The following is a 23629-nucleotide window of genomic DNA, read 5'->3' as shown; positions in this document are numbered from 1 at the left end:
CCCCCCCCCCCCCAAAAAAACATCAATTCAAACGAGGAAAAAAAAAAAAAAAGATGGAGATGGCCTGTGACTTCATATTTGCACCATTATTCAGAAAACGCAAAAGTTAAAGAAAAAAAAAAAAATCATTCAAATGAATAATGTGATTGAGAAATTCTGCTAATGACAATATAAAATCCACACACTGATAAGGACCTACAAGCATGAGTTGTTTGTTTATAAATCGACTGCTTGCTTTTCTTTCAGCTGCACTTTGCTCCCTAATCAGTTGTTGACATCATTTCTTCAGCAAAACTAAAGGAGGAAAAAAAAAACATTGCATTTAAACAGAACTCTCTTTGTGATATATATCATTTTACTGTGGGCAGACACCTGTGGTGACGTCACTGAGGCCTGTGTGTCAGAGCCTGCAGACAGCAGCACCCTCTAAAGTGGCAAAACCCTGCCCCCTAGTGGTCCCTGTGCAATCCTACTGTAACAGCACAAAGTCAGCAGGCAGCAACGTGTACGGCGTACGTTTTTAATATCAAAGCATCAAAAAATGTTCTGTGTACATACAACGGTCTCCATGACAACCACACAATCTCCAAGGTGCTGAATGTGCCATCAGTCCATCCGCGTCACCTTAAACGTCCTGTTGAGGTGCAGCGGTCTGTCCCTCACAGTAAAATGGTCCCCTTCAGAGGCAGAGCCACTTGATGATGTAGAAGTTCTTCTTGCCCACCCGCAGCAGAGAGAGTCCGTTGGACAGGACGTGAAGCTTTGGGATCAGAACTTGCTCTGGGTTGTCTATCCTGTTGTGGTTGATCCACACTGCTCCATCAGAAACCATGAGGTATCTGCACAGTGAGATAGAGGCCCGCATTTATGCCAACTCCACTAATATTTACCATGCTGCTTGTATCTTAACTGGCATACATACAAGTCCAGTGCATATTGAGTAGACATGGGCCAATAACCGGTTTCACGGTATATCGCAGTATGATAAAGCCACGGTATCAAAATCACTAAACTTTTCCATTATACCATCCCTATGGTATGAGCGGGTTATGAGAATTCTTGACAGGCAGAACGGAGGAGGCCGCTGCCCCCCTTCCCCCTGGCGTGCACCTCTGTCTCTGTTTACAAACAGGCAGCTAACGTTAGCTAGCTCTGCACCATGGTTGAAGGAGGCGAAGCCTGCGCTGAACTTTTCTCTCCGTCTAAAAGGACCAAGTCGGCTGTATGGGATTAGTTTGGCTACCGATTTAATAGTGCAGCGGATAACTGAAAAAAATGCTTCAAATGGTGATGCAAGCACCAAATTTGGCACACATACTCCTTAGGCATTACTCTTAAAAATGCCGGGTACCCACGTGAACTTTCAATAAGCGGCCAAGAAGGGGTCAATTGAAGTATTACACAGGGGTCAAAATTTAAAAATGCTCCAATCATATTGAAAAGTATTCCATATTATTTGTCTGATCATAAAGATTCCAAAAAGGTATAGTTTGGACTATCTGTGAATGAATGGTCTGCAGTTATGGGGTAAAAACAGCAAGAACACTGAAAAAGGTCAATTTCAGTTTGTACAGGGGTCAAAAGTTAAAGTTGCTCCAATTTTGGTAAAAAGTGGTGCAAATTACTGGTTGAGCTAATAGGATTAATAAATGTAATAGTTTTGACTGTGTTGCATGCTTGGTTTGCAAAGTAAAGGTTAAACAATATCAGCATCCATTGGATTCTATGACATGTGACATATGCTACCCTGTAACATGATAACTAAGCATGATACATGAGGCAAACTATTCCTTTTTAAAACCGTATTCACCCAACTAATAATTTGCATCACTTTTTACCAAAATTGGAGCAACTTTAACTTTTGACCCCTGTACAAATTGAAATTTGTCACTGTTCTTGCTGTTTTTACCCCATAACTCCGGAACATTTATTCACAGATAGTCCATACTTTACCTTTTTGGAATCTTTATGATCAGACAAATAATATGGAATACCTTTCAATATGAGTGGAGCATTTTTAAATTTTGACTCCTGTGTAATACTTCAATTGATCCCTTCTTGGCTGCCTATTGAAAGTTCACATGGGTACCCGGCATTTCTAAAAGAGTAATGTCTAAGGAGTATGTGTGCCAAATTTAGTGCTTGCATCACCATTTGAAGGCTCCCTCACTAAATATTCACTTATGTGCTGCACTATAATAGAAAAAGTTGCCGGCTTTTTCGTTTGACTTTCTACACAATAGCCCTTCAAACTGGACTTGGATTCAAGATACCTGCAAAGGATTACATGGAAGGAGTAAACTTTATCCCATCTTTGAAACCACTAAGAATTAGAAGCGGTGGACTCGAGTCATGCTTGTGGTCGACCAAATTTCTCCCACAAACATGTCAAGAAGGACAAATACATCTATTCCAAACACTGTTGGTGATGCTGGGCCAAGGATTGAGCATCCAGAGTTCCGGACCTTATTCCAGCCATGTTTCTCCCTAAGCAAGTAAGTCATGTTTCCCACGGGACAGATGCTACATGTCTAAAAGAGTGACTATTATTTTGGTATTTTCGCTAAAGTTATCAGTGGTATAGTGCTCGTAGCAGTAGACATCGTGTCCATTAGTGCGCCTAAATCATGTGCACTTCATAAGCAAATAGCCATAATGTTGTTAAAGCTATACATAATACCGTGAAACCGCGGTATTTTTGCACACGGTTATCATACTGTCCAAATCTCATACCAGCCCATGCCTAGTATTGAGTGATTTGAAAATGTTCGTATCCATCCCCTGACTTGTCTCAAGAAAACTGTAAGAATGATAAATTTGCATGGAAAATAAGTCTTATAGTTTGTCCAATTGGGCACTGTAGTCTCGTTTGAGGGTGGGCGATAAAGGGGTTAAATGAAAGAGCAAATGACACAATAACTACTTCCGGGGACATCCCCATTATCATTATTCACATAAAATCTTGCTAAAACTTACCGACACAACCTCTCCCATTTGCCTCGTCTTCCGTTCTCCAATGGGAACCGAAAAAACTGCACTTTTCGCGACTGCTTCAGTGAATGCAGCCAAAAAAACAAAACAAAACAAAAAACAGTACAACATCTTTCTGTGTGAAGTGATGCTGTGTTTGTGTTGCATACTGGCAGGCTGTCCCCAGAAGTGGTCAAATCCCATGATATCATGCAGGGGTTTAAACAAAACCGTGCTGCCCCATTAGTTACAGCCTCTGAAAATAAAGAGACTGTTATAACTCCTAAACAGTTAATGCACCCTTTTGTAAAACCTCCTTGGATTTAATGCCTGGGCAGGTGTTACTGATCAGCCACACAGTCACATACAAGGAGAAATGCCATGTGGTTAAAAGAATGTGGCCATTTTTAGTCACTGGCTCAGAACCTTTTTTCCATGGCCATCCATAGTTCATACGAATTACTACTCACAAAGTGGAATAATTTAGAAAACTATCGAGTCAGATAATGCTGTTAGTATCAATTATAGATACATCATGTACCTCAAAGAAACTAATTCTGGCTAAAGAGAAAATACAGTCTCACCACAATGCCAAAGTGTTAAAATATCATAGTGCTAAGCAGTTGGTCACCCTTCTGAGTCTGGTCTGCTTGAGGTTTCCTCCTAAACCCCCGCCCCCCAAAAAACATCTGGACGGTGGTCGAGCTGCAGTCGTACCACATTCTTACTGACGTACGAATGGACATTCAAACGCCATTCATGCAATTCAACCTGCAGTCAAACTGCATTCGAATTCCTCAGACGGCATTTGTGAGACACTTAGCAAAATACGCCAAATTTCGCATGGTCAGCATGAATGTAGAGAGCAGGCAAACTACTGTTGTGCTGCATTCGAACTGGAAAATATTCGTATGGTGGTCACACTGCTTCCTCGAATGACATTCGAACTGCCATCCGAAATGGCAACCCACCAGCATTCGGAGCAGTCTGATCCCATTGGCACGTTCCGATTGTGCCCCGATGAGCTGGTCCCTGCCCCCCGCGCGCATGCTGTTCGGGGTGCGCAACGGAAATATTGTAATGTGCAACGTCTGTGGCACTCAATCATTATGTGCACTGGACGTGAACACTGTGCAATCACACCAAGAGTGGTTTTGGCACCGATCTGACACCATAGTGGATGTCTCACTTAAAGATAGGATGAGAAGTTCAGTCATTTGTGGGGAGCTAAGAGTAGAGCTGCTGCTCCTTCACACTGAAAGGTGCCAGCTGAGGTGGTTTGGGCATTTGGGCATTTGGCAAGGATGTCTCCTGGGTAGGCATGGGCCAGTATGAGATTTGGACGGGATGATAACCGTGGGCAAAAATACAGCGGCTTTACGGTTTCACTGTATTATGTATACTTTAAAATGTCCTTTGAGACAGATGGAAAAGTTCAGCGCAGGCTTCGCCTCCTTCAGCCATGATGCAGAGCTAGCTAACATTAGCTGCCTGTTTGTAAACAGAGACAGAGGTGCGCACCAGGGGGAAGGGCGGCAGCAGCTGCCTCCGCTCTGCCTATAAAGAATTCTCATCACCTGCTCATACCGTAGGGACGGTATAATGGAAAATTTTAGTGGTTTTGATACGGTGGCTTTTTGATACCGCGGTATACCGTGAAACCGGTTATCGGCCATGTCTACTCCTGCGTGCCTCCCTAGGAGATGTTCCATGCACGTCCAGCCGGGTGGAGACTCCGAGGAAGACCCAGGATTAGGTGGAGAGATTATATCTCCACACTGGCCTGGGAACGCCTCAGGATCCCCCATTCAGAGGTGATTAATATGGCCTGGAAAAGGGAAGCCAATCAGTTTATCGATTAGATCCAAAATGTTACTTCATTCAGAGCTCTGAAACTGTGTTTTCTCATTATTATAAGAATCTCAGACCTGTATGTTTCACAGAAATAGGTTATATACTATTTCTGATAATATGAAAACTATTCCTATTAATAATTTATATAATATCTACTTGAACATACTATAGTTCGTGAGGTTTTACTTGTTGAATAATTCAGGTGGTGTGCTATAGAGCAGTGATTTTCAACCTGTTTTTGAGCCTCGGCACCCTTTTTATATTTACAAAATCCTGCGGCACACCACCAACCAAAATAATATTATAATTCTATTACCTCTGGTTTTGCGCAAAACCCAATTATCACAATAGAAAACCGATACAGAAAATCCTCAAGCATTTTGCGCTCTGATCTCAAGTAGGACTGTCACAATTAGGAATTTCTGGAGACAATTAATTGTCAGACAAATAATGAGGATTGACGAATATATTGTCTGTTTTTTTTCCTCCCCTCCCCTCTTTATATTCTACTATTGTAGTATAATTACACAACTCTGGAAGAACGTTTGGCTTCTGTGAGTGGAGAAACTGGGAATAGTGCAACATTTTTATTTTTATCTTCATTTTACATACAGTCCACACTTTTTCTGATTTGTGGTTGTTTCTGTTGCATTTCTGAAATTGTTTCTCCTCATCAGTCACGTTTTGTGCTTAAACACTGCATTAAGCCCATAGTGAACAAATAAATACCTTTGGAAAGTAACAGCTGTTAAAGTTTAGAGTTCTCACCTGCTTTTTGTGATCTGTGCATCTGAACATCACCACAGCTTCTCCATGTCAGGGTTTTTTTTTTTTTTTTTTTTTTGTGGCTCAGTTCATTCATATATTCTCATTTTTTAAATATGTTTTTAAAGATATTTGACCGTTTATTTCATCTCATGATCTCATGAATTCAGCATACGACGCGCACATGGTGTGAACAGGACGGTAACGGCAGAATCACACCTTTAGAGAAAGTTCAGACAGAAGTAAAGGCAGCTTCATGTTTTGGTTTTGTTTTTTAACATGTTCACTCGGGTTAAAATTCTCTCTGCTCCGCGCTCGCTGCGCACTGATGGTTCTCAGACTGTAACGTGTTGTGCTTCCATTCAGGAATCTCCCTCACGCACCCCCTCCCTCCCAGCCTGCAGCCTGTTGACTCCGCGCGCGCACACACACACACACACACACACACACACACACACACACACACACACACACACACACACACACACACACACACACACACACACACACACACACGACAGCTCGCAGGACGGATCGCTCTTCAGCCTCCATGTTATTGTCCCGCCTTAAGACGAGAGCGAGGCTGCAGCACAATGACGTCAGATTCTGAGTCGTTTTATGCTTTGTGGATAAAATAATTCACGGTAATCGCAAATATGAAAAATAATCGCGATTGACGAATATTGTAAGAATTGTGACAGCCCTAATCTCAAGTGTTTTTTTAGACGTGTCGACACTTATTCACAATAATCTGCCACTCTAATATTCACGGAGCGCAGAGGCTGCCTTCAGCGAACCCAGTTGTGAGCGAGAAGGCCCAAGTCTGACCACGGTGACATCAACGGAGGTCAGGCCGCCTTCCCCACACACCTCCACAGCCAACGCGGTTTCTCCTTCCCCAGAGGAGCCATGCTCCGTGAGCAGCTGAGATTCACACTGTAGTCAGCAACCTGTAACCATGGAGACGCACAACGCTATGTGCGCAAGTATGTCTATTATACTATAGTACAGCGCTTTGCTGCCATCTACTGGAATAAAAGAGCATTACATCATCTGCCACACTATTACAGCACATACACCCGATAATGGTGATATTTGATAATTGCCCACGGCACCCCTGATGATCGATCACGGCACCCTAGGGTGCCACGGCACCCCGGTTGAGAATCACTGCTATAGAGAGCAATGCACAACATCTGTGCAAACATCAGCAGGTCACACAGCAGAATCACACTTTAGACCATTTCTGGTTTAAAGTGGTCTGGAGCAAGGTTGATGCCTTGAATAAGTTAACGTGAGGCATCATTATAAAGCAGTAGGAACATATGCTTCAAATGGAAAAGTGCTACAGAAATGCAATCCATTTCCCAGTACACATTTCTGCCGGTGATATTACGCCATAGCTGCGCTCAACAGACTGACTAAAATGATGCAAGACTGGTGCTGGGTTGATATGAAGAAATATTAGAAAAGCACAGAGCTGGCCATACGTTAGTAACTGTTAGAATGCAGATAATGTTAAGAAGCAAGGCGATTAGATTATTTTGTTGCCAGTTTGAGCAGACAGTGGAGCTTGAGGTTGCCCTGCTGCCCATCATCAAGTACTTCCTCAACTAGTTTTTGAGAAAAGGATTTCTCATAAAATTAGGAATCATCAAAGGTGAGCAGAGCACTCAGAGGATTAATGGCTGAAGCAGGGCTGTGAAATGAAAATTGTGAAATCCGAGGAAAATTTGCAGGGGGTCTGGGGGGCACAGGCCCCCAGAAGCCGGGGTCTCGGGCCTCATGGGATCCCAGAAACCAAATAAATTTTTTAATCTAATGATACATTTTCAGCATCTCCTGGAACAAAAAGTCTCAAAATTTGTGCATATTCAAATGACTCTGTATTCAACCTTTCTTTTGAACCAGCAGGTGATCATGTTGAAATAACAGAATATGACCTGGAAGTAGGACCTGGAAAGATTTTCCTTTTAACTGTAAACCAAATTATGCATTAACTCAGAACAATTAAACTACATGAAATTCATGAAGACTGAAAAGAATGTTATAGCATTTCAAAAACCACAGCTAAAGCTTGGAGGATATTAAGAAAATCGTGGTAAAATATCAATAACATACATTATAGTAAAAAGCCACATATTCTTGTGTAAATTCCTGTAAATCCACTCAAAGCCTCAGTGTCTTTTTCCCATGAAAAAAGTCTACATTAATAAAAACTCATTTATATTCTTGTGTAAATTCATGTAAATCCATTCAAAGCCAGGCTTTTTTTTCCCAATGAAAGAAAGTCTAGATTAATGAAAAAAGTCACATAATCTTGTCTAAAATCCTGTTTGAACAGCACAATGTTTATTTTCCAGAGAGAAAAACTCTTACCGTGTTTCCTGAGAGCACAGTTCGTTTTTCCTGTTTCTTTTATCTTTCAGGTGTGTTGATGAAGCCACCGACGATTCCACGGATTCTTGTCCTTATCAGACTTTTTCAAACCGCCTTTCTCACCATGTTCTCTCTGTCCGACGTCGGCCCGTGACAGACGGGCTGCACAAGTCTTCTTTTAAAAACTTTAGAGCTGTAAAGGTTTGCGATGTCCATATGCTACGTTCAGCTTAAGCTTTGCACAGGAGACACACAGCGTCGCCACAGCAACCAACCAGTCTCACTTTACGACAACTGTCGTAACAGCCAGGCTTTTTTCTCCTTGAAACGCCGTGTACCTGAGGACACTGATTTGTATCTATAGCACACAGATCAGTGTCCGCGGACTGCCGCGGTCTGATAAAACTTGCACGATGTCGTAAAAAAGAAAAAAAGAACACTTTGCGATAGACATTTTAAAAACTCAGTGATGATCACAATTACAGAGTTAAACACTACACCCCCCCATGATGAATCCGTGATCCGTGGAGTTTTCACAGCCCTGGGCTAAAGCCCCTTTCACACCAGACTTGCACATAGTTGCGTTGTGATGCGTATGGAGTATGCTGGAAAACTGCGCACATTTGGCGTAGTCCCTGTGGAGGCTGGTGTGTGATGGTGCCTTCTTGCTCTCCTAGTCTTCCTTAAGCCGTGGTCACAACCTGCCGTACTTGCACGTGCGTGCAGTCTACTTACAAAAACGTGGGCTAAATTTGGAGATCCGTACTTCGTAAGTACTGCCTCAGTACGAATTTAGGAGCACGCAGACACACGCAGACACGCCGTAGAGGTTTTAGTGCATGCAGAACTTTCGCTGCGGTCAGGCTGCGGATTCACCAGCAGTACAGATGACGCATGCTGTACTGCCTCAGTACGGATTCAAAGCAGCACATTTTCATTCAATTACTATTGAATTAACCAAATCCGTACGTAGGCAGTACAGATTACGGCTTTAGTTCCAAACGTCAGCAACACGCACTCCACAGCTTCAGTCTGTTAACTAGCTGTAACTTTTCGAGGCAAGTAAACACTCGTACAACTGACCGCTGCAGGCTGGACATGCTCATGCATCGCCGACGCCGAAAAACACCTGCTGCTTCGGTACCGCTCATAAAAAAGAAAAGCCGACCCCACACACACACACACACACACACACACACACACACACACACACACACACACACACACACACCACACACACACACACACACACACACACACACACACACACACACACACACACACACACACACACACACACACACTGCTTTATTGTCAATTCTCTTTATCATTACACTCCTAGAGACGTACTCCCTCCCTCCTCTTTGCTATTGCCTCCGTACGTTTTCACAAAAACGTAGTGGCCGTGGCATCTGCAGAAAACGTACGGCGAAAAAAAAAAAACGCACGGTGGGTTGTGACCGGGGCTTTACAGTTGCATATGGTTGCTTACTGCCACGTATGTAGTCCTCGCCACTATTTTTATGCCTCTCACAGTCCACTCCTGCCTACTTTTTGGGCATTGTGGAAGTGCGCTCTGTTCTCAAAACGGTTCACGTAAGGAAAGGGCACTCACGTTTCCAGACGTACAGCGGGACACACTGCTGTCTTGTCAGGGTTCGGAACATCAGATCACAAAGTTCAAAGTCCATTGTGTGCCCCCCCCCCCAAAAAAAGTAGAAAATATTCCCATTTAAACTCACGTACTTAAACATCACGCTTCTTGATTCAGCATGCGATAGATAGTGAGAGAGAGAGAAAGCGCGCAGTCTCAGGTCTTGAAAAAAGAGCAGAGACAGCGCTGTCTCTGCTCTTTTTTCAGGAATGAATAATCAAACAGACTTTTTGAGCAACCACTGATCTCTTGTGGAGTACTTTCTACATGGAACACTTCCCAAAGTGACAGAGCAAAGGGCAGTCTTACAGTATGTTCAGTTTTAAATCAGCTCACAGTAGCATTGATTACTGTTGACATTGCTGTGGAAATAAACATCTTTTTGTTTGCGCCATAACAACACACACACAGATACGAATGTCCTTTCGTTTGCGCTGTGAGAGCGCACAACACGCAAGCGCACACACGAATATCTGTTCCTGTGCATTTTTACTGCACAGTTGTTTGTGTCGAGACACTCTTTGCTATTTGATAAGGATGTTTAATCATGTATACATTGCATCTGGAAAGTATTCACAGCACTTCGCTTTTTGCACATTTTGTTATGTTACAGCCTCATTTCATAATGGATGAAAGTCAAATTTTTAAACAACACCCCATAATGACAATGTGAAAAAGTTTGTTTTTTGTACATTTATTAAGAATAAGAAAACGAATACATCACACATACATAAGTATTCTCAGCCTTTGCCAAGAAGCTCAAAACTGTTCTCAAACTCAAATCAGTTTCCACTGATCGTCCATGAAATGTTTCTGCAGCTTAATTGGAGTCCACCTGGGGTAAATGCAGTTGATTGGACATGATTTGGAAAGGCACACACCTGTCTACATGTAAGGTCCCACAGTTGACAGTGCATGTCAGAGCACAAACCAAGCATGAAGTCAAAGAACTTGTCTGTAGACCTCCGAGACAGGATGGTCTCAAGGCACAAATCTGGGGAAGGGTACAGAAACATTTCTGCTGCTTTGAAGGTCCCAATGTGCAGAGTGGACTCCATCATCTGTAAATGGAAGCAGTTTGGATAAACTAGGACTCTATCTAGAGCTGGCCACCTATCTAAATTGAGCGATCAGGAGAGAAGGGCCTTAGTCATGGAGGTGACCAAGAACCCGATGGTCACTGTCAGAGCTCCAGCATTCCTCTGTGGAGAGAGGAGAACCTTCCAGAAGGACAACCAACTCTGTAGCAATCCACCAATCAGGCCTGTATGGTAGAGTGGCCAGATGGAAGCCACTCCTCAGTAAAAGGCACATGGCAGCCCACCTGGAGTTTGACAAAAGGTACCTGAAGGACTCTCAGACCATGAGAAACAAAATTCTCTGGTCTGATGAGACTAAGATTGAACTCTTTGATGTGAATGTCAGGCAACATGTGTAGAGGAACCAAGCACCATCCCTATAATGAAGCATGGTGGTGGCAGCATCATGCCGTGGGGGTGTTTTTTTTTTTCAGCAGTGGGAACTGGGAGACTAGTGAGGATTGAGGGGAAAATGAATGCAGCAATGGACAGAGACATCCTGGATGAAAACCTGCCCCAAAGTGCTGTTGACCTCAGACTGGGGTGACTGTTCATCTTTCAGCAGGACAATGACCCTAAACACACATCCAATATATCAAAGGAGGGGCTTCAGAACAACTCTGTGAATGTCCTTGAGTGGCCCAGACAGAGCCAAGACCTGAATGTGATTGAACATCTCTGGAGAGATCTGAAAATGGCTGGGCACCGACGCACCCCTGCCAACCTGATGGAGCTTGAGAGGTGCTGCAAAGAGTGGACAAAACTGCCCAAAGATAGGTGCACCAATCTTGTGACATCATATTTAAGAAGTCCTGAGGCTGTAATTGCTGCCAAAGGTACATCAACAAAGTACTGCGCAAAGGGTGTGAATACTTATGTACATGTGATTTTGTAGTATTTTATTTTTAATAAACTTGCAAAAATAATAATAATAAAAACACTTTTCATGTTGTCATTATGGGGTGTTGTGAGTAGAATTTTGAGGGAAAAATAAATTTACCGTATTTTGAAATAAGGCTGTAACATAAGAAAATGTTGAAAAGGTGAAGCACTGTGAATGGTTACTGGATGCACTGTATTTGCTTGAAGAGAGTATGACTGCAACATTAGGAAATGCTCAAAAGAATGGACTGCATTTATATAGCGCTTTTCCATCTGCATATGACGCTCAAAGCGCTTTACAAATAATGCCTCACATTCACCCTGATGTGAGGGTGCTGCCATATAAGGTGCTCACTACACACCGGGAGCAACTAGGGGATTAAAGACCTTGCCCAAGGGCCCTTAGTGATTTTCCAGTCAGGCTGGGATTTGAACCGAGGATCTTCTGGTCTCAAGCCGAATGCTTTAACCGCTAGACCATCACCTCCCCAAAACAGAAATGTCATCATAATCGTTCATTTCAAGAATGTTTTATGTGTGATCCAACTCGGTTTAAAACGTGTGCTGAAAGTAATCAAGCGCTGTTCAGAAGTTTCCCCCTCTCTCGTTTTTTAAAAGCAAAAGACAGTTTCAGTTTAATGTTGCGTTGTTCATTTCAAGTGTAAAGAAAATTTGTGGTTGTGAATCATGACTTTTTTCCCCCATACATAAGTCGCACCAGACTATAAGTCACAGGACCTCTCAAATTAGTAAAAAAAAAAAAAAAAAAAAAAAAGACACTTACTCTAGAAAATACAGGAGTTATGGAGATCATTTTCATTTCAGTTCCCCTTCAGGTAGTGTGGTGAAAAAAAAACACTTCACGCAACACGTTTGTTGCGAGTGTTCAGTGTCATACAGACCGGAAACAAAGGCGAAGGAGTATTTTTTTTAAATTGTTATTTTTGTGTTCATTAACGACAGATATATTCCATTTGGATCATCACTGCTCACTGTCCAGTTTCTGAGAAGCCTAATTACTTCACAAATTACAAATGTGGACACCGCAGCGTTTCACATGAACATAAAATCCGACAGGCGTGGTGAGCCAGTAACAGCAGAATTAAAATGCCTACCCTCTGGGTCCCTCTGGGATGGCGTTGATCTTGCGGCAGGCCTCAATCACTGTGGTTCCCGGATCCAGCAGCAGCTCATGGAAGGGAGCCTCCGTGAAGAGCTCCTGAAGCTCCTCGTCACTCATTTCCTCCAAAGCCTGTACGCTGCTGTGGTACAGTGCACTGGTGCACCTACGGTGACGACATTAAATATGAATCCCGTCTGCAGGCAACACTTATGAGAAGGATTTACGACTACATACAAAAGGTTTTTTTATGGGGAGGGGGGGAGCAGATGCAGCCAGTGGACACATTAAAAAGACTGTATTGCTGAATATTAGGGTATGCAAACTATTCCAAACTGAAAGAAACCATATGACGATACTGTGTAATAGATCTTTGGCCCCACCCCGTTTTTATCAGTGTGAAATGCTGCCATTTAAAAAGTAACTTGTGGTGCTTCTTTTGGTTAAAAATAAAGAATTTAAAATATGAACCCAAACTAAACTGGAATCATAATAAATATGTCACATTTATTTCTAATTTTCTTTTTATACTTTAGTAAAACAGGTTTGTTTTTTTTGTTTGTTTTTTTACACACAATACATTTTCCTCCACGTGACATTTTCACCTCTGTTTGTGAACAGCCTGTAACCCACAATTTTTCCATATATGAAAATTTAGGAAATTTTTAGAGGATTCATATCCTGTTAGGCAAAGGTCAAAGACAGGAAAAATCTTGGAAAGTTGGAAAAATCCCTATTGAACAAATTTGGAAAAAAAAAAAATCATAACTGTCATAAAAGCTATCATTTCTTTCATATTTGAAAGCATTATGTAGGGTGGTATCCTTTATCGACTGATGAGGTTTGATTTGGATCTGATCCGGATTACAGATTTTGTGGCCATTTAAATTTAACATTGAAAATCCCATTTTAATTTATAAATGGGTTCCACCATACCCTGTTTATCAAGTTTTAAAAAAAGTGCAGCTCTACATGAAAACAAAGAATAACTGCACTTTCCCACACCGAGCCCAACATTTTATCCAGAACGTTCATTCAGAAAAAATGTTCCAAAGTAAAATTCACTAGAGTGCCAAGGGCCCTGTGGGTTAGCAGATCAATTAAAGCCCAAGGCACAATGGCCATTTTCTGTATAAAAATAGACCCATTTCCAAATGAATGAATCTAAGCAAATAATTTTTGGACAGGAACAATGTCAATGGCCAATATTGTGCCCTTGTTAAATTGGCCGTTTTCTACATAAAAATGGCCACCAATTCCAAACAAACAAATCTATGACTATAATTTTTTTGATGTGAAATATGCCAATGACCCATATTATGCACTTGCCAAATTAGAAAAAAGTTAGGATGTTTTTGAGAGATTGCAATAAACGTACGACGACAACACAAAGTATTGAAATTTTGCTATTTTCTTCTACATAATGCTATACAAACTAAAGACTGAAAAATCACCTGTGGAGGCCATCTTGAATTCAAATTCAAGTGCTTTTGATGCTACCTCTAAAATTTATTTATACAAACAAAATGTTACGCAGCATGTTTTCTCATCAACTGGAACCTATTCAAGGGGACAGAGAATTAAATTTTAAAACTTTGCAAAATAAGGACCACCCTATTGCACACTGCCACTGACAACTGTGCTGCACTGAAACCAAGCGCACTAACCACTTGGCCACCACTTCTGCCACAAACTGTGAAAAACATTCTAAAACACATCAACAGTGATACCACACTAACCAGTTAACAGTTTTTGTTTTGTGTATGGAGACAGACTTGGGGTAAGCACAAAAATCGACAATGCAGGACTTGATAGAGATTGCCTTGGGCATGCCCATTCTGACCTCTTTGCGCTCTCTAGGCCCTCCTTCCCATGCACCAGTTTTGTAACTTCAGCGGCCAGTCGCTTATGAGCAAGGCGTTTTTCTGGCTCCTTCTGCTGTTGCTCCATTACTTTGTCCACTTCAGCCAGAGGCAGAAAAGTGAACAACTTCAGGTACCTGTGGAACAATCACACAACAAACCTCAGCGACCCTTATTAACACCAGGACACAGTATCCAAACATCTGAACTGTCTTCAATTGTTGGAATATTAAATTTGCTTACTGGTGAACAGTGGCATGAAACAAGTCTGGCCATTTACAACAAAGATCTGCGCGATGTGATCGTCCACCAAGTTGAGGTCGGTAAACCTTTATTCACTTCAATGCCTTTGATGCAACTTTACTGCGTCAACAGTCAAGTGTATCAACACATAAATGTACATATTTGTGTACAAATACACTCACTGCATGTCTTATGAATGTCTCCTTAAAATCATGTCACTACAAATTTACAAAGATCCATTTCTGCGATACTTTGGCCAAACATCCTACACAGCTGTTTTTTTCCTAAATAGTGCAACATCAAAAGTCACGACCACCTACCTTTCTACACAAGTGTCAGGCTGCCTGAGAAAGAACTGGTAGAGTTCAAATGGAGATGTTTTGTCTCTGTTGAGCCACACTGCGTTGCCTGCCGTCTTCCCCAGCTTGTCCCCCATAGAGCTGGTCACCAGTGGGACGGTCAGGCCGTACACGTCCTCACCGCTCACTCTGCACAGAAACCACAACTTATGATTCCCCTGTTCTACATCTGATGCAGACATTACAAACAGACCATCCTTCAGATGAGCAGAATTCTGAACCCAAACAGGGGCTTATGACAGGGAAAAACAAATGTCATTTTTAAACAATTTATATATGATTGATTACTATATACCAGGTATCATCTGTTAGATTGACCTGCCTTATGTCTTCTTTTGGACTTTATCCATTTACCTCACATTGTAATGCATTTACCTGTGTTTTGCTTCTTCACTGCATCTGTGTTTTTTTTATTACAGTGCATGTGGAAAGTATTTACAGTGCTTCAGTTTTTATCATGTTATAGCCTTATTCCAAAATGGATGAAATTCATTTTTGCCTCTCAAAACTCTACTCACAACACACCAAAATGACAACATGGAAATTTTGAATGTTTAATTAATTTTTTGCAAATTTATTAAAAATAAAAAACAAAGAAATCTCAGGTACATAAGTATTCACACCCTTTGCTCCATACTTTGTTGATGCACCTTTAGCAGCAAGATAAAGCCTGATGTCTTCTTGAATATGATACCACAAGCTTTGTGCACCTATCTTTGGACAGTTTTTTGCCCATTCTTCTTTGCAGTACATCTCAAGCTCTATCAGGTTGGATGGGGAGCATCGGTGCACAGACATTTTTAGATCTTTCCAGAGATGGATTCAGGTCTGGGCTCTGGCTTATGGCATCAGATTGAACCAATTGCAGAGCCCTAATGCTGGACTGCGGTCCAAAACCACACTCGCATAAAAAATGCGTTCACGTGTAGATATTAACTGCGCACGCGCAAACCATGCATAAAAAATGCGTTCACGTGTAGATATTAACTGCGCACGCGCAAACCATCTCTGCACACGTGCAAAGGTGTTGCGCACAAGGACCAGCATGCCACCCGCCCGCTTGAACTTTATATCTGCTCACGCGCAGATTTTGGCATTATGGGCGGGAACCAGGTCGGCACTGGCTCTGCTGTGATTGGTCATCTCTTGTACTTGTAGTTCCTAGGGTTTGTAAGAGTAAAATGGGAGGCAGAGCCTTCAGCTTTCAGGCTCCTCTCCTGTGGAACCAGCTCCCAATTCAGATCAGGGAGACAGACACCCTCTCTACTTTTAAGATTAGGCTTAAAACTTTCCTTTTTGCTAAAGCTTACAGTTAGGGCTGGATCAGGTGACCCTGAACCATCCCTTAGATATGCTGCTATAGACGTAGACTGCTGGGGGGTTTCCATGATGCACTGTTTCTTTCTCTTTTTGCTCTGTATGCACCACTCTGCATTTAATCATTAGTGATCGATCTCTGCTCCCCTCCACAGCATGTCTTTTTCCTGGTTCTCTCCCTCAGCCCCAACCAGTCCCAGCAGAAGACTGCCCCTCCCTGAGTCTGGTTCTGCTGGAGGTTTCTTCCTGTTAAAAGGGAGTTTTTCCTTCCCACTGTAGCCAAGTGCTTGCTCACAGGGGGTCGTTTTGACCGTTGGGGTTTTACATAATTATTGTATGGCCTTGCCTTACAATATAAAGCGCCTTGGGGCAACTGTTTGTTGTGATTTGGCGCTATATAAAAAAATTGATTGATTGATTTTCACAAACTCAGCATTATTTCATCAAAAATTACAGAAAGTCCTAAAAATCACCTGAGATTAATGATACATCCAAACTGATCAAAGGGAATAATGTGATTATTAACCATCAGACAACAAAGTAAAACCTCCCTTTGATCGCTTTGGGTGTAGAGAGTCAGATTCAGATGCGCTGGTGTCAGGAGGTGATTTTTAGGACTTTCTGTAATTTAGGATGAAATAATGCTGAATTTATGTGGAAATGATTGTTGTACAGAAGCTTCAGAGATCTGTCACTGAGCTAGATGATGACTGGAGTGAAGTCTTAAGCAGGAATGAGGTGATAATCGCTTAATGCCATTGGGTCATTCCATGTCAATTCAACGAATATTTGAGGGGCCTCATGCACTTTGTCTCAGATTTTCTTTACATTTCAACCAAATATTCCCAGTAGGGCTGCAACAAAGGATTATTTGGATCACCGATGAATCTGATGGGGTTTCGACACCATTAATCAATTAATCGGATTAGCAGGGAATTTTTTTAAAATGTGCCAGGGAAACAATTTTTCTCTCCTTCCATCACTTTATTTAACAATGGAACATTTTCTGAAAACTTAAAATACCTGAACAATCATCAAGTCGTCAAATGTTCCTTGGCTGTTGAAATATAAAATAATAAAGAATAAAACAGTTTATAATAAAAACAAAATAATTATTTCAAATGACATTGCTTTACCAAAGTGCTGAGCTGCCATAAAACAACACTGAAACATATAAATGTTATAAAATATATGGTGAAAAGAGGTATTTCTGTTGTTGCAAATGAGCAATAAGCATAACCAGTTAACCATAAAACCTAAATCAAAAACTGTAGCCTGACTCATTATATGTGCAACATTCTCTGTATAACTTGTAAACTATATGGTCAATTCACAATGACACATGTGACTCATGTCTCTTTCTCTAAAATTGTATTGTAGCATTATTAGTTATTATTACTATTATTATTGTTGCTATTATTAATATATAAATAAAAATAAATTAAAAATATTATAATTTGCAATACATTTGAATATTTTACGACAACAAACGCTCAGCCATTAATTATTATACAGAAAACAAATGCACAAACATGCTGAAATGCCAGCAGCTTAATGCTAACTTTAACACTAAACATGCCACAGACATGCTAATGCGTTAGCATCGGCGTTAGCATAAAATACATCTATCAACTGTTTCAGAAGACCATAACAGGTCAGTTTAACATAAAAAAAAGATAAATATTCCTCACAGACACATGTTCTTTAGGGTTTTAGTGGGGAAAAATTAAGATAAAGCGAAATAAAACAAATGAAACCAGTGAAGCAGCAGCTCGAAGCACTCCTTCATTGGTTCAAGATTCAAAGCAAAGCTCGGTTGATTATATCCAAAAACGAAACATTTGCAGTAAAACAAAGTTATTTGGCAACTAATCGATGACTAAATTAGTTGACAACTATTTTAATAATCGATTTTAATCGATTAACTCGATTAGTTGTTTCAGCTCTAATTCCCAGACTATTCAGAACAACAAATCTTAAGTTTGAGGCCTGTAAGTCAAGTAGTTTCTGAGATATGCCCAATTTAATGTGCATAGGGTCTGCCGGTTTTAGGCAAAAATTAGGGTCCGTCATGTGAAAGTGACTTTTGGTTGTGCAAGTAACTTTTTTTTGGTGCAACTAATTTTTTTTGTTACTAGCACCAGCGCAAGTAGGTTAAAAAATGTACTTCGACCCCTGCTGTTGTTTGACTATAGTCCAAGTCTGGGTGTCCATGACAACTGCCACAGAAAATTTCAGATCTCTAAGTCCATTATTTGCTGAGATATTCTACCTTGAACATGGCTCCAGAAATGATGCCCATAATTTTTGCCTAATAAACGGCAGACCCCATGCACACAAACTGGCCATATCTCAGAAGCTACTTGGCCTACAGGCCTCAAACTTCAGATGTGTTGTTCTGAATACTCTGGGAATATGTAATTAAAATTTGAAGAAAATCTGAGACAAAGTGCGTGAGGCCCTCGTTGAATTAACATGGAATGACCCCATCATCTCGGGCTGTCAATCAAACCTCGCTTCCTAGAGACGTCCAATCACAGCAGAGCCAGTGCCGACCTGATTCCCTCCCCCACAATGTCATACGTTTTAAGCGAGAGAGCAGGAATTCCCTGTGTGCGAGCAGAAATCAACTTCGAGCGGGCAGAGCAGGCTGATGGAGCGTGAATGTAGTTTTGGCGCTGATCTGACGCCATACTGGCTGGGCCACTCAAGGACATTCAGTGTTGTCCTGAAGCCACTCCTTTGATATCTTGGCTGTGTGCTCAGGGTCATTGTCCTGCTGAAAGATGAACCGTCACCCCAGTCTGAGGTCAAGAGCGCTCTGGAGCAGGTTTTCATCCAGGATGTCTCTGTACAATGCTGTGTTCATCTTTCCCTTAATCCTGACTAGTCTCCCAGTTCCTGCCGCTGAAAATCATCCCCACAACACGATGCTGCCACCACCATAGTTCACTGTAGGATAGGTGTCTGGTTTCCTCCAAACATGATACCTGGCATTCACGCCAAAAAGTTCAATCTTTGTCTCATCAGACCAGAGAATTTTGTTTCTCAGGGTCTGAGAGTGCTTCAGGTACCTTTTGGCAAATTCCAGGTGGGCTGCCATGTGCCTTTTACTAAGAAGTGGCTTCCGTTTGGCCACTCTACCATACAGGCCTCATTGGTGGATTGCTGCAGAGGTGGCTGTCTTTCTGGAAGCTTCTCCTCTCTCCACAGAAGAATGCTGGAGCTCTGACAGAGAGACCATCTTGTTCTTGGTCACCTCCCTGATATGACTAAGGCCCTTCTCCCCGTTCGCTCAGTTTAGACGGGCAGCCAGCTCTAGGAATAGTCCTGGTAGAGCTGAACTTCATTTTTTTTTTTTCATTTTCATTTATATAGCGCCAAATTACAACAAAGTTGCCTCAAGGTGCTTCACACAAGTAAGGTCTAACCTTACCAACCCCCCAGAGCAAGTACACAGGTGACAGTAGTAAGGAAAAACTCCATCTGATGATTGAGGAAGAAACCTCAAGCAGACCAGACCTCAGAGGTGACCCTCTGCTTGGGCCATGTTACCGACACAATTGACAAAACAAATATATGGGAAATTTTGCTGGTGGACAAGACAGAAGGGTTGCAGAAGTAGGCACCACACCCATCTCTGGATGGAGCTGCACCTCAAACAGAGAAAAAAACAGAATCAGGCATTGGAAAGACAACAAACAGTATAATTTGTCAGCATTAAGCAACAAGGAAAACAGAAGAAATACTAAGGTGATCACCGGCCACTAACCCTAAGCTTCACTAAAAGACCCAGAGTTTAGATAAAGTTGAGGCCGTGGCTCACTCTGTTTACTAATAAAATGAATTTAAAAGGGTAGAAAGCACAGTAACATACTCTGCCGGTATGCTAAGTCTGGACTTGAAAATCTCTACAGAATCTGACTGTTTTATTGATGCAGGGAGATCATTCCACTGAACAGGGGCAGGATAAGAGAAAGCTCTGTGACCCGCAAACTTTTTATTCACCCTAGGGACACAAAGTAGTCCTGGGCCCTGAGAACGCAGAGACCAGACTGCTACATAGGGTTTAATTAGGTCAGCTAAGTAGGGAGGTGCCAGTCCATGAACAATTTTATAGGTTAGTAGCAGAACCTTAAAATCTGATCTCACAGGGACAGGATGCCAGTGAAGAGATGCCAAAATGGGTGTAATGTGGTCAAACCTTCTGCTTCGTGTCAAAAGTCTGGCAGCAGCATTTTGAACCAATTGGAGACCCCTAATGCTGGACTGCAGTAAACCAGAAAATAGAACACTGCAGTAGTCTAATCCAGAAGAAACAAATACATGAATCAGGGTCTCAGCATCAGCCATAGACAGGATGGGATGAATTTTCACTATATTTCGCAGGTGGAAGAAAGCAGTCCTCGTAATACCTCTAATGTGGAGGTCAAAGGACAATGTAGGATCAAAAATTACCCCAAAGTTCCTCACTTTGTCATTTAATGTATGACACACGAGCCTAGGCTAAGCGTTAGCTGGTCAAATCGATGCCAATGTCTCACTGGACCAAGAACCATCATTTCAGTCTTATAAGAGTTTAAAAGTAGGAAGTTACTAGACATCCAGCTTTTTACTGATACAAGGCAGTCTTCTAAAGATTTTATGTGGATGAGATGACCAGCACTTATCGATATGTATAACTTGTTCCATTCACAGATGATGGAGGCCACTGTGCTCATTGGGACCTTCAAAGCAGCAGACAAGGATCATTTCGAGATTGACTCCCTGTGTGATGAAGTAAGCCTGAACACATCCCCATCTTCGAGTCTGCACCAGTTAAGCTAACAGGCTAACCTTGATTCAGGTGTTCATTAAATCTCATTTTTGGGGACTGTGCATTGATCGCTGTAACGGTTTGCTTTGGTGTAGATATCAAAAGTTATGTCCAGCTTATTTTCTCAGTAATGATACATAAAAAGAACCTAAGGGTAAATGGACTGCATTTATATAGCGCTTTTCCATCTGCATCAGATGCTTAACGCGCTTTACACATCAATGCCTCACATTCACCCCGATGTCAGGGTGCTGCCACACAAGGCGCTCACTACGTACTGGGAGCAACTAGGGGATTAAGGACCTTGCCCAAGGGCCCTCAGTGATTTTCCAGGCAGGCTGGGATTTGAACCGAGGATCCTCTGGTCTCAAGCCCAACGCTTTAACCACTAAACCATCACCTCCCCAAAGGATCAACACACACTGGTCAAACACTGCACAAATTCACCCATAAGCCTTCGATACACACCAAAAAGAGCCACTCTGACACCCAAAAAACTGCTGCTCTGGCTGTTGCCATGTTGGAATGACTTACTATACTTACATCACTACCAGCACATAAATGGATGAAGACGGAGCGTGGGCCAGACTGTGTGTGACAAATAAAGCCCAAACATACCTCCATATTACTGATGATGTGCCAGTGACTGTTTTTCCTGACAGTCACAGTGAAGCAAGCTGGCTGCATCATGTCACGTGAGACCCATTTCAGTTTTGCAATATTTTACTTGAGCCAGATTATTTCAGTGGTACTGACCTGATTTTCACCAAACCTGGTATATGCATTATGCACAGTGTCCCTAAGAACACTATGGATTTTGGGGTCAAAAGGTTAAATATAAAAGTCACTGGAAGGTACTTAATAAAAACCTTGTGAGCACAATTTTTCATTAAGTGCCCAAATGTAACAAAACGGTATGAATGTTTGTATATAGACCCCAAAAAAACTTACTGTCTTAAGGTGCAAAAGGTCAAGGTCACTGGAACATAGTTTATAAAAATCTTGTGAGCAAAGCTTTTCTACCAATTACCTGTTATGTGTGTTAGGCATGGCGACCCCCAAGAAGCCTCTTGATTTTGGGGTCAAGGTCATTCACAAATACTTTGTAAAAATCTTGAGCACAGTAACAGCTTTCGTAACTGACTGTCACCAAACTTGGTATATTAGGTATATTGATCCCTAGAAACTGACTGACCCTGGGCTCAAAAGGTCAAGGTCTCTACAGCATACTCTGTAAAAATCTTGGCCGTGGATCCCTTCTTTCCCAATTGCCCCCAAACTTGGTGTGTGTGGCAAGGTGACCTCAAATTGACTGACTTTGGGGTCAAAAGGTCAAGGTCACTCGAGCGCACTGTAAATATTCATGGTGAGACTCAGGCACAACTCAGAGTACCCGTATGGGTGATGTCATAGAGGGTTTGTGTGGGTGTGTAATGAACCCCTTTAAAGGAGCAGGTGACATTTACTTGTGAATGAATTCGTGGCCTGCGATTATGTTGCCCAGCTGGTCTGAGCCTCCGAGCTGGATTCTGCAGCCATACACCTGGTTGAGGTGGTAGAAGTCGTACGCCTGGAACACCTGGTAGGTGAACTCGGTCAAACTCATGCCCTCCGGGCTCTTCAGTCTGGCCTGCACGCTCTGCCTGTACAGCATGGTGCCCATCCGGAAGTACCGTCCCCACTCTGACAGGAAGTGCACCGGGTTCTGACCCCTGTACCAGTTCAGGTTGTTCAGGACGGTCACGGTGCCCAGTCTCCTGGAGTTGTCGTGGAAGTGCAGCTCGTGGTTGATGAAGAGCCTGTGGATGCTGTCTCTGATGCTGCGGCTGTTGTCGTCCACGGAGGACGCGGACAGTCGCTCTCTCTCGCTGTTTTTCCCGCTGGGGTCTCCGATCTGCGCCGTGGCCCCTCCGATCACGGCCACCACGTGGTGCCCGGCTCCACGGAAGTGCAGGAGACCGATCACAGCCAGCAGGTTGCCCACGTGGAGGCTGTCCGCCGTGGGGTCGAAGCCGCAGTACACCGTCTGAGCTCCGGACTGCAGCAGCTGAGGAATACCGTCCTGGGCCGCGTGGTCGGGGAACGACTCTTTCAGAAGTCCTCTTTTGTTCATGGAGAGCAGCAGGCCGCCGCCACGCGCCACGGGAGACCCGTGGAAACGACACCTAGACGTCAGACGGGTTCGAGTCCCCACAAAACAAACTGCAGCGCGGCAGCTTCGCGCCACCGACGCAGCCATAGTGTCCAACGTGCCGAGAGGGGCGGGGCCGGGGAGGACACTGATAAAGGAGCAGAAGCAGCGCGCCCCCTGGTGTTTGTGGAGGACTTC

At 42.6% G+C, this 23629-nt stretch overlaps 1 protein-coding gene and 1 long non-coding RNA gene across 2 annotated transcripts; one reads left to right on the top strand and one right to left on the bottom strand.

Annotated features, from left to right (window-relative positions):
- Positions 1-314: 314 nt before the first annotated feature.
- yars2 (tyrosyl-tRNA synthetase 2, mitochondrial) lies at positions 315-23571 on the bottom strand. Its single transcript, XM_034176033.1, has 5 exons — positions 22767-23571; positions 15129-15296; positions 14547-14702; positions 12699-12869; positions 315-839 (listed from the first exon to the last, which is right to left on the bottom strand). The coding sequence occupies exons 1-5, from the start codon at positions 23537-23539 to the stop codon at positions 680-682; spliced, it is 1428 nt and encodes a 475-aa protein (XP_034031924.1). The 5' UTR covers positions 23540-23571; the 3' UTR covers positions 315-679.
- Positions 5019-10550, top strand: LOC117515476. Its single transcript, XR_004562163.1, has 3 exons — positions 5019-5029; positions 7026-7029; positions 10409-10550. It is a non-coding gene; the product is annotated as an uncharacterized LOC117515476 (long non-coding RNA).
- Positions 23572-23629: the final 58 nt, after the last annotated feature.

The sequence above is a fragment of the Thalassophryne amazonica genome, chromosome 8 (assembly GCF_902500255.1).
Source record: "Thalassophryne amazonica chromosome 8, fThaAma1.1, whole genome shotgun sequence".
NCBI lineage: Eukaryota > Metazoa > Chordata > Actinopteri > Batrachoidiformes > Batrachoididae > Thalassophryne > Thalassophryne amazonica.
The sequence above is the reverse complement of the archived record's forward strand: the minus strand, read 5'-3'. Positions and strand labels throughout refer to the sequence as shown.